The sequence below is a fragment of the Tarenaya hassleriana genome, unplaced genomic scaffold (assembly GCF_000463585.1).
Source record: "Tarenaya hassleriana unplaced genomic scaffold, ASM46358v1 Cleome20, whole genome shotgun sequence".
Classification (NCBI taxonomy): Eukaryota; Viridiplantae; Streptophyta; class Magnoliopsida; order Brassicales; family Cleomaceae; genus Tarenaya; species Tarenaya hassleriana.
In genome coordinates this window covers 2,592,873-2,604,315 of record NW_010965373.1, presented here as the reverse complement: position 1 = coordinate 2,604,315, position 11,443 = coordinate 2,592,873, and the positions used below count along the sequence as shown (strand labels likewise).

General features: G+C 40.0%; 3 protein-coding genes and 1 long non-coding RNA gene across 5 annotated transcripts in view; 2 read left to right on the top strand and 2 right to left on the bottom strand.

The window, feature by feature from the left end:
- LOC104814043 (lipoxygenase 3, chloroplastic-like) overlaps positions 1-498 on the top strand; it is a 4,896-nt gene extending 4,398 nt beyond the window's left edge. Inside the window, exon 8 of the mRNA XM_010541887.2 lies at positions 4-498. Coding sequence (XP_010540189.1) covers positions 4-396 — 393 coding nt within the window. The 3' untranslated portion in view covers positions 397-498. The remainder of the gene's footprint in view (positions 1-3) is intronic.
- Positions 499-737: 239 nt separating this feature from the next.
- On the top strand, positions 738-4,667 carry LOC104813960. Of its 2 annotated transcripts, XR_771838.1 has the most exons (6): positions 738-1,065; positions 1,448-1,511; positions 2,186-2,593; positions 3,976-4,066; positions 4,175-4,328; positions 4,592-4,667. It is a non-coding gene; the product is annotated as an uncharacterized LOC104813960 (long non-coding RNA). The 2 variants fall into 2 exon arrangements; XR_771837.1 differs by lacking the exon at positions 3,976-4,066 and having other exon boundaries at positions 741-1,065.
- Positions 2,600-5,056, bottom strand: LOC104813961 (putative receptor-like protein kinase At1g72540). Its single transcript, XM_010541790.1, has 5 exons — positions 4,594-5,056; positions 4,153-4,330; positions 3,910-4,046; positions 3,690-3,810; positions 2,600-3,553 (listed from the first exon to the last, which is right to left on the bottom strand). The coding sequence occupies exons 1-5, from the start codon at positions 4,804-4,806 to the stop codon at positions 2,985-2,987; spliced, it is 1,218 nt and encodes a 405-aa protein (XP_010540092.1). The 5' UTR covers positions 4,807-5,056; the 3' UTR covers positions 2,600-2,984.
- A 787-nt stretch (positions 5,057-5,843) lies between these two features.
- LOC104813958 (transcription initiation factor TFIID subunit 12b) lies at positions 5,844-10,506 on the bottom strand. The gene is made up of 9 exons (XM_010541789.2): positions 9,599-10,506; positions 8,904-9,116; positions 7,778-8,404; positions 7,629-7,703; positions 7,226-7,304; positions 6,943-7,004; positions 6,743-6,778; positions 6,394-6,662; positions 5,844-6,148 (listed from the first exon to the last, which is right to left on the bottom strand). Exons 1-8 carry the CDS (start codon positions 10,427-10,429, stop codon positions 6,477-6,479), a joined length of 2,109 nt encoding a protein of 702 aa, XP_010540091.1. The 5' UTR covers positions 10,430-10,506; the 3' UTR covers positions 5,844-6,148; positions 6,394-6,476.
- Positions 10,507-11,443: the final 937 nt, after the last annotated feature.

Genomic DNA, 11,443 nt, shown 5'->3' with positions numbered 1-11,443 from the left:
CCGTTGATGCGGCGGCTGATTCCCGACGAGTCAGACCCCGAGTTCGCGAGTTTCCTGTCCGACCCGCACAAGTACTTCCTGTCGGCGATGCCGAGTCTTCTCCAGTCGACGAAGTTCATGGCGGTGGTGGATACTCTGTCGACGCACTCGCCGGACGAGGAGTACATCGGCGATCGACACCAGCCGTCGATCTGGACCGGCGACGGCGAGATGGTGGATGCGTTCTATGGGTTCGCGGCGGAGATCGGACGGATAGAAAAAGAGATCGAGAAGAGGAACTGTGATCCTAGCCGTCGAAATCGGTGTGGGGCCGGAGTTTTGCCTTACGAGTTGCTCGCCCCGAGTTCTGAACCCGGTGTGACGTGTCGAGGCGTGCCAAATAGCGTCTCCATTTAAAATAAATAAATATTATTTTGTAATTGTATGTAGGTGTAATATCTTTGCGTGCACTAATAGTTTTGTGATTTAGAGTGCGAAACTATGTGCATGTGTTTGGTACTATCATTCTTAATAGATATAGGGCTGTATATGATAGTGTAACGATTTTATTTAAATTTGTATAAGGAAAAATAATTAAATCTATTCGATTTTTGCAATAAAATAAAATATTTTTACTAAAACGAGATTAGATTTGATCATTTTAGTGGACGTATATTTTGCATTTTAAAACGTTAATGTAATAAAATCTGCATAACAATGATATAATGAGATATTGTGACTCTCTACTTGGGGTAGAGGGTTCTCGTTGCAGTTTTAATTACAAATGCACACCCTTCGCCGTCATTGACGTCCCGCCGTCTCTAATGTTAATGTCACGCATCGCATCATCGGAAGACCGTTAAATTTAACGTCGGCCGTCCGTCGCTGTCCCGTTTTCTATGTTCTCCGGTGGTTCTGGTTCCGCTGAGTCGGATGTGATCCGTTGCTCCGGGTTAACTCGGGTGCGTTGTCTAGTCGAGGGATGCGATTACAAGCACTGGCTCGTTGTCATGGAGGCTCCCAAGGGTTATCCACCTCGAAACGACATCGGCAGAGGCTATCTCAGAACCCTAACGATGGCGTTCGGTAGGTAATTGAAATTGATCAAACCATTCCTTTTAGTAGTTTCGATTGCTCTCGTGAGTCGTGACTCATTTTGCCTGTAAGGGTTCTCGTTATTGGAATCAGAAAGCTCAGATTTTTGTTTCTGGGTAAAGAATTTCAAAGCTAGACGTTGAAAAATGGGTATGGAGATCGAACATTCCGGACATTGTTCATCTGGATAATGTCTGATTTATGTTGCTTGTACTACTATGCATTTTGGTTGCAAGGCCCCTGAGTTTACGACTTACAAGATAAAAATGTACTGAAGTAGTTCCTTCAGATTTCACTTTCTAAGTTGGATTCTTCCATTTCGTCCATTTAGTTTATGATATGGTAGTTCATGTGGCATATATTTTGGTTGCAGCTCTGCCTGAGGTCAAATGGGGTTCTGCCGGATTCATTCATAGACAGTGAATACGGATATGGAGGTTTGGTTTGTTGTTCTAATTTGCTTTTTCGGCTGAACTTATCGGTTTTAGTTGCATTGGCCCTGTTCAGAACGCAGCATAAATCTCGTGGTTCTGATTAGTAAATGTTTAGATTTTTTTGTTTCTTGATCTACATCATGTCTTTAGTCTCTGATTTTGTGTTGCTTTTATAAACCAAGTATCTCTGGTAATGGCAGGATATTATTAGTACTTTGCTTCAGTGTTCCTTACAGTAAGAATCATGAGCTCTCTATCATTTTGGTTTGAGAATTGAGCTTGGAATATGTTACCTTATGGATCAGTTTTCGATTTTTAGAAAGGTCAAATATGAATTTGGCACCAAGTTATATGCATTGCATTTGGTGCTTCTCAAGATTAATGAATTATGCGACAATATTTTTCGATGACTATAACCAATGAAGTCGACTTTTGCTTCCTCACTCTTACAGTTTCAAGGATGTACATTTTTTGCAGTCAGTTGCTCATTCTCTTTATTCCATCACATTCTTGTAGATCTTTGAAGCTTAATGCAGAAGCCAGATTTTGTTTTCTTAAAAAAAAATTTGTGCTTCTGAAGTAAACAGTGAATTCAATAGCTTTAACTTCATTTTCTCGAAGTCTAAGTAGATATGGCAGTGAATTCTTTTACTCATGTTATAATCTGTCTACTGCAGGAGAACCTTTCATTGATGGGGAAGTAGACCCGTACGATGAAAAGTACCACGCAGACTGGCTTTCGAGATCAAAATGATGATAATGCTAAAAGCAAAGCCGTTGTAAAGAAGCCCGGGAGAAAAAGAACTAAGAAATTGATTAAATGAAGATATTTGTCTATTATTGGTTAATTAGTGTAGCTTTGTGTCATCTTAATGAAGGTTGCTGATTTTTAGACCCTACAGATGTGCCAGTGTTGCGTCTTGTTATAATGAAAAACGTGTGATGGAGATATTTCCACATAATGGTTGATTCTTCGTCTTATGCTTGTATTTTCAATCAGGTTCATGTAAACACGATGGAGATTTTTCCAACACGACAGAAAATGGGGTTTGGTGGCTTTCACTTGTCTGCCTTCCGGGACCAAGGTATGTGTTTGTGATCTGACTCTGCTTCAGACCATTTTGTCTGGACTTGGTTGCATATTCACTCAGATTCTTCAACATTGAGAACAGAACATCTAACATAGGACCTGTAAAATTCTTATAAAGGTTCAATTTTGGATGTTGATGTTAGATTCCTCTGGTGAATAAATCCAGGAATTATGTCCCTGTTGAACACATATTCCTTGCATTCAGATTTAACGTCTATGTTTACAAACTTGAAATTGACTGCTAAATTTCTATGTAGCCCACTTTACATTTTGCATTACATGAAAATCCTGTAGTATTTTCCTGTATCTAACATGACTTTTTTTTGTGTTGTTTCCTAACATCTAAACCTGTATGGAACAAATATAAATAAAATCATGAACAAAATCTACTTGACCGGGGAGTACAAACTGGTCCCTTGACTCTTGTACAGAGCAGTGTCTGAATATACGGTGGGGGACCTCATTGCCTTGACCTTACGTTTCTGCTTCGGACCTCTTTGATGTCTTTGGCAGAGTTTCCCTTTCTTTTCCTCCTTATTTTCTTTGCCATTCTTCCCGAGTGTCACATTGTCCCCACATTTGCTGTCATGCCCTTCCTTCACACCTTCCGTTGGAACTATGTACACAAATGGCCCGTTTTGGATGTCTTTGAGGTCAAGGAGAGACTCCAAAGTCTTGACCACTGTGGTCATTGTGGGTCGTGACTTGGGGTTGTGGCTGAGGCACTGATAAGCCAAAGCAGCCGCCTTCCTCACCCCTTCAACCGAGTACCGCCCTTCAAGCCCCCTGTCTATTATCACTTCGAGTTTGTTGTGATCTTTTAACATGGGTCTTGCCCATTCCACTAGGTTCCTCCCTCTTTGTGACCAATACTTTTCCACCGGTTTTCTTCCTGTTAGCAACTCTAACATGACGACCCCGAAACTGAACACGTCGCTCATTGTTGTCAAGTGACCTGAAAATGCATGAAGCAACATGTGGGTTATGGGCTAGAACACATGATTAGGCAGGTTAAGGTAGCTTTTTGGCTTGCACTGTAAAGTTCTTTAGGCTTTCTTGTTGAATACTTTTCATCTGGTCATATTCTTTACCTGTTGATATATATTCTGGAGCTGCATAGCCCTCTGTACCCATTATCCTTGTAACACTTGATTCTCCTCCCTCTGATCCATCTGTTGCTAGTCCGAAATCGGAGAGCTTAGAGCTGTAATCCTGAAAACAAATTTCAAATCAAAGACACCAGTTAGTTAGTTGACATGAGCATAAACTAGATACAATGCTGCAACATGTATTGGAAGCATCTGAATTTACCGAGTTTAAGAGGATGTTGGAAGGCTTAAAATCTCGGTATATAATGGGGGTTTGTTCTTCATGAAGGAAGGCAAGGCCTTTTGCAGCACCTAATAGAATCTTCATTCGGGTTAACCAAGGCAGCGTTCCTGCATATCCTGCATATTTTACCCATACTGTTAGTGATCCACAACTATAGCATCGCCGTTTTCTTTTCGTCTGATATATAAGTGCAGATTCAGTGTTTGTATGCAACCTACTTACTTTGAAACAGATGGTCTTCCAGGTTTCCTCGTTCCATAAATTCATACACTAGAAGCATATGTTCATCCTCACTGCAGTATCCGATCAAGTTCACCAGATGGGGATGCTTCAATTGACCCAAGATGATAACTTCAGCCTGCAGATTTAAAGTCCAAACGAAAAAAAGAAATAAAAAGGTCAGTAAAATCTCGTTCTTTACGAAGAAAATCTCATATAACATCGAGAATGTGATGAAACTGCTGGTGAAGAGATAATTACCAGCCACTCTCTATGGCCTTGGCCACCGTCTGGTTTCAAAGCCTTCACGGCAACAGGTTGAGCCTTCAAGCCGGCCCTGAGGCGGTCATCGATGAATCCTTTGTACACTTTCCCGAACCCTCCTTCGCCAAGGTAATTACACGTCGAGAAGCTCTGTGTGATCGTCTCGAGCTCCTTGTAGGTGAAAATGTGAAGGTCTACGAGAAAAGAAGCCGACAAGTCGCTGAGTGACACGGATGAGCTGCTGACATCAGAAACGGATATTCTTCTGCTTGGAAGAGAGCCTTGGTTTGAATACAGAGGCCTTCCCTCTGATGGGTCGATCTTGTTCTTCTTCTTGTTCTTGATGCAGTTTATGGGAAGACATGCTCTCCAAGAAAATACCTTGAAGGACATGGGGTTTTGTCTGAAGGGGGTTAATGTGAACGTGTGTTGTTTGTGTCTGAATTTTGATCAAGGTTTTGCCTTATATAGAGCTCTGAAGCTTCTTTGGAAAGGCCAAGGATGTTGAGAGAGAGAGAGAGATAGAGAGAGAGAGAGTCACAAAAGCAAGTCTGTGGTCTTGCAGTCAACCATGGACCAGTCCTCCTTGGTGTTAGATCAATTGCATATATATATATATATATATATTTATAATAAAGTCTTTGGTTGGTTATATTTAATTAAGAAGAGCTTGATAACATATTGCTTTGTTTTGATATAGAAGCTTCTTGGACTGCCCCAAAATCATACCAATGTCTCTCGTTGGTTGCGACCCCGCTGCAAGAGAGGCAGTTTGGTTAATAACTCGATAACAAAATAATACATAACCATAACCTAACCAAATTTGAACATAAACTAAATGTTTATGATTTTTTTTAAACTGAAAATAATCTAAAGTCAATTTTTTTAAACGGATAATTTATAAATAAAAATCGACCACAGCACTTGTTTAACGAAATGTGACTCGGTGACATGTATGTTTGTATGCCATATTAATCTAGATTAATGGTCCTACAGCATATTAATTAAACTTATCTGTTTACGATGAGAATTTAATACATAGAGATGTATAACTCACGACTACATAGAGATATATCTAACTTGACTATCCTTAAGATCATATTAAAGATATTATTAAATAGAGTTACCATATATATATATATATATTAATTAGAGGCAACATGAGACTAATTGAATCCTTGCTTAGATCATCGTCTGCTAAACCGTCATAGTTTGATGGGTTTACTCGTTAAAACCAAATACAATATATAATTATATGAATAAACCGTTTTAAGTGGAAAACGAGTAAAAAAAAAAAAGTCAAAGGTTGGAATTATATATGATACGGGACCATATAATTCGCAGCTCGTCAATAGATTTAAATTGTATAATAAATAAAAGATGGAAGCCTCTAGACTAGAAAGAGGGTTCGGATTGCGTTTAGCCGAAAATTAAAAGCAAAGACCGGATTTTAAGCCGAAGGAGGGGGCATCATACGGATCATTCTTGGATACAGCACAAACAAAGCTCAAGTTCCTCACACAACAAACAGAAGAAAGAAAACAATGCAAGAATTACATCAAAGAATCAGAGAGTCATAAAAATTATGAAATATGGGTTATTAATAATAATAATAATACTATCTCCTTTTAAGAATCATAAAAATTATGATACAGTTTTGGCCACCTCCACCTCTCTCTCTCCCTCTCTCCATTCTCTTGATGCTCTGAGTTTTCTCTCGAGATTGTGTTAAATCCTGAAACCAAGAAGCAAAATTGATCACTTCACTAATCAGCAATAGAACCAGCAGCTATAATCTCTGGAATTCAAGCATAATGTTCTTCGCTAAGAAGCGGAAAAAAAATATCAAGAAACAAAAGCCCAGAAGTTTGTTCATCACAACGAAAACAAGCAAGTGGAAAGACCCTTTGGAGGAATCTATGGCTTTCCATACATAAGATGCCAAAGAGATGAGCAGCTTAAAGGGTATAAACTGCTTACCAAGAAGATGCACATTAGCAACCGAGCAGCTAGCAAAGGCAGCTAGTAAGACTACAGAGAATTTCGATTTAGATTCATCGGGTTTAGTAACGTGTCATTTGTTGCAACATGTGAGGTCCCCCAGACTGCGAAACCAACTGTTCTGAACTTGGTGATGGTCTTAAGAGATGGGTCGGTCCACTTGGGTTTACCATCATCCCCTGTCTAATAGTTTCCCTTGGATTGCTTCCATTTGTCACTGTCTCCGAGGAATCCAGTAAAGCTCGGACCTGGCCACGCAGAATGGAAGGATTGAGCAATTTGTAATGTCCACTATATGCGAAACGTGAATGAATATAATTCTGTTTACCATTTCGAGCCGTTTCTTGTGAAGATCACTCGGCACCTGCAAGTTGTCAACTCAGGAATCAAAAGCATGCAGGCATGAAGTTTATTCCGCTCTTTTTGTTAACAAAAAAGTTTAGATTTTGGCTATCCGAACAAAGATGTAGATTCACAGATACAGAAAATATATGCTTCTCGGAAGTGAAGAAACTCAAATTTACTCACAGTTTTCTTTTGGTGTCTGTCTTCCCTTGAGAATCCTGGAACTGTCAAGTGCAGGTTTTTCTCTGCATACCACATTATTGAGCAAGATACATAAGCAAAGCAGTTCTTAGACGTGAGATTAATTCCAGGCCCAACAAAAACAAGCTAATGTTTTTCTCAAAGCTCAACTTCATCGAATGCCAGAAAGGTTCTCACCAAGTCTTCGCCATTGGACAGAGGAAATGAGTAACAATAGCAACTAACTGTACTTTGCATTGAGCAGTTATCACTGAAAATTACTAACCTAGATGTAGTAATACATCCTTGGGCTCCAACGTTGAAGATTTACGGTGCTTAGCCAAGCTACACGCAAACGTAGTAACCTGAAAGTAAGATATGTATCAGTAAGTTTCTGTTTTGAAATTTGAAATCTGAAATCATTCCAGCAATTTGCCAAGATATCTTTTTGGGAACAGGAATGGGCATAGCCTATGGAAAACGGCGAAGTGTAGATCAGAAAGAAAGGATTGATATATGGTTTAATATATACAGTTGATTTACATCTAAGAGAGTGATGGTGTAGCAAATTAACAGATATTTGACCAAATCTACCATATAGATAAAAAAAAAATATTAAACCATATTGAGAATTCCCTGTATGCCTGCACTGCACAACAGATAGATACGAGGTAAACATAGCCTCTCACCGAATCAATGAAATCATCTGCTATCTCCAAAAGCAGGTCTTCGACATCAGGATCCAATTTCCCACGTATATCCACCTGAAAATAAAAAATAATGTTGATAAAGAAATAGTGCTACAAAAAGAAGCCAAGAAGTTCAAGCGGAAAATGACCTGTGAAACTAGCTCCTGTATCTTTCTTTTGCCAAGCAACTGGTTTGTTGCTTCTGTTCCCTGGCTTGAACTACCACCGGGTGTTGTCGTACCTGATGCAGTAGCATCTGGTTGTGAACCAGTCAAACTGACAGATTTCTGTCCTGTGGGACCTGAAATCCTTGGAGATGGTTGTTGTTGTTGTTGTTGTTGATGTTGATTAGCTGCAAGTGGATGCTGTTGTTGCTGCATCTGATGATGTGGCTGCTGTAGCTGTTGCTGCATCTGTTGTAGTTGCTGTTGTTGTTGTTGCTGCTGCTGCTGTGGCTGAGGTTGATTCATCTGAGGCTGGCCCATTTGCGATTGTTGCTGCTGCTGCTGTATTAACTGAGATAACTGCTGTGAGTTCAAGGGTATGGAAGTCTGGTGCAATTGTGCAGATGGCAGTTGCTGCTGCTGCAAGAGCATAGCCTGCCTCTGATTCTGTTGGAGACGGAAAGATGGTGAATTGGGCGTTCCTGACATCTGCTTCAGCCATTGCTGCTGTGTCAAGGAGTTCTGCATCATACCAACCTGTCCATTCTGAGCCAGTCCTGATAACTGAGAATTCATGAACGCAAGGGAAGATGTTCTTGGAAGGTTTTGGACCTAGATAGCACATACCAAAATTACAAATGAAGGGAATGAATAAGATTGCTTTCAGGGAAGTTTTCTTCATTTGAAAGGAAAGAAGCAGATGATCTAAAGATGAACACAATGGCTGTAGAATTTGCTTCCTGTTACGTAAATATATTCGTTCCTTCAGAAATATACATGAATACATGAAAATCAATTGAAATCTAATAAAGAATCCAGCATCATTCAGGTAATAATTTGCCAATTAGAGATGCAGGCGAGCCAACATTCAGAACCTGTTGTCATGAATAGGCTTTATTAAATGCATAATAATAAGCAAAGGCAGTACAAGTTTATTGCTATAAGATTACGAAATATTATATCCAGTGCTAGGCAACTGAGTGTTAAAACCTGAGAGAAAGACCCGTAAGGTGCAACCTACTAGTCCGGGACATCATTCTTTTTCTTCTTTTGCGCAATGTCCAGGTATTATTAGCGCTCAGAAAGAAAATGAGCTTTTACTTGCACGTACCTGAGGTGAATTGAGAGGGTTTTGCTGTGACAATTGCTGTCTCATCTGCCCAGGGTTCATCCGTTGTTGGGCATAAAGGGCTGCATTGCCTCTCATCTGTGAACTCAAATTCAGTGAACCCATCATTCCCATTGCTTGCATTCCCGGTAACTGCTGCCCAGAACTTCCTGGGTGAAATTGGGAACCTTGAACCACACCAGATTTCTGCCTCGGCTACATGAAAAAACTCGCTTGTTTCAGAATCAATAAAGCGGATGTTGTGACAGAACTAGGACAACTGCATTATCTAGTCCTATTCAAATAAACGAACAAAATATCACAGTCAGCACCATGTTTTGCTGATATTCTCTTATAAGCTTTATCCCAAGTAAAAGAACTGCATTTCGACTTTGGTTGAAAGCTACGAACAGGTGTCAAAACCAGAATACTTAGCCCCAAGATAACCTACTTTCAATCTTCAGACTAGCTTTCCAATAGAAATCATCAATCGAGAATGAAACCTTGGCTCTTCGATCCCATTAATAAGTGGAGCCCCTGAAACTATTCTTTCTAAAAGGGTTTCTTCAACTACCATCAAAGAACTAACTTCAACTTCTACGGGAAAAAGTTTGTTCAATCTCAGCTCAAGTCTCAATGTGTAAACTGCATCGATAGAAGGGAACTGGTAAAAAGAAGAAAAGTCAGTGAATTAGTACCGAAGCTGCCAACAATTGAGACTGTATATTCAATTGGGTTGCTCCAGCTGCACCGTTGAGCATCGGCAACTGACCACTTTGGCCGACCAACGCCGCACGAGACAAGTTGAGATTACCCATCTGCGTATTCTGCGGTAAACTCTGCTGAACTGAAGCCGACCCACCAAAGTTCATCTGCCCGTACAGCCCAGATTGTTGTCTCAATACATTACCGTACTGACCTTGCTGCTGCTGTTGTATTTGATTCAGGCGAGAAACGGAAGGGGATCGCTGGAGGGATTGAGCGATTTGGTAATTCGACATTGGAATTTGCTGCTGACTCATATGTTGCTGTTGCTGCTGCTGCTGAAGAATCTGTTGCTGCTGTTGCGATAATTGCGGAAGGGAAGATGAAGAGATTTGCTGCAGAACCTGTTGCTGTTGCTGTTCTTGTTGCTGCTGCTGCTGAGGCCATTGCTGATTCTGCTGCTGAGTAGTTTGGACGATTTGCTGATTCGGCGTCTGCTGATCCAGCGACGGAGACGGGTGAGACAGAGGAGATGGCGACGGAATCTGCGGTCCCGCCGCCGCGTTCGGAGGCGCCGGTGTAGGATTCGGAGACGATTGAGGGTTACCGCCACTGTTCTGAATTACGCCCTGCGGTGTCGCTGCCGCCGTAGACATCACAGTCTCCGTAGCCATTGCCGCCGAGTTCACAGAATTCAGAATCGCAACAGCGCTCTGCGCCGAGGGTGGGTGGGGAGCAGACGATGCAGAGGAGGGAGGTTCCATGAGATTAGGGGATTGGAGGGGTTTTGGTGAAGAAGACGACGAAGCAGTAGTTTCCGCCATCAGAGTCAGGAATTTCCTGGTTTGATTTGTGGGTTTTTTTTTTTGACGATTTTCTTTCCGGAATCGCTAATTTTCCCCGGAAAATTTAAAGAGCAAAAAAAAGCCTTTTTTTTTTTTTTTTTTTTTTTTTATGGAGGGAGACCCTGAGAGAGAGAGAGAGGGAGAGAGATCTTGATCGTACACGTCAGCAAAGTCAACGGAAATAGATTGGAGGATCTATCGTGAAACGATGGAGACTCTTTCACTGGATTACTTAAAATTTTATGTCCCTCTCCTCATGTGCAGGTTGACACTAACAAAAATATGAAATAAGTTTCAAGTTAATAACTCCAAGAGGATAATTGTACATGTTATATCTATAAATACATAACATATATTTATTTAATTAAAAGAATCGGAAAAACCAAGCCTATTAGTTTTTCACCGTATTTTTATATTATTATTATTATTATTCTATGCTGCAAACTTTCATATATACAACTTTCTCCATAATGCCATCCATTTAAAATCGAGCATAATTACTATTAAGGTTATTCAGATATCTTAGGATGGAAACAAATAACTATTACGAATCGAATTTAACATAAAAATCGAAAACTTTTTTAAAATCGAATCCAAACAGAATCAAGTAAAAAAATAATTGAAAAATCGAAAAATTTTCAGTTGTGTCGTATTTTCAATATGAATAGCATCTTCTGCAACACACTTGAACTGATTTGTACAAAAAATGGATACATTTTGTCTCAAAGATGGGAAAAAAAAGATAACATTTTCAAAGAGTGGTGTTACTTTGCAAAAAAGCAATGAAACTAAAACTGGGAAATGGTTATGAAACATTACCATACACTCTGATCATACATTATACAGTTACATATACCTACTCACTGATCGAACATTTGGGAGATTTAACTTAAAAAACCTGTGCGCTAAGTAAATACACAGCATTTTTTTATCAAAACTTTGAGCTATGGAAAATAAAAAGCCAGAAGGAAGAGAGAAGAAACCTTAACCCCC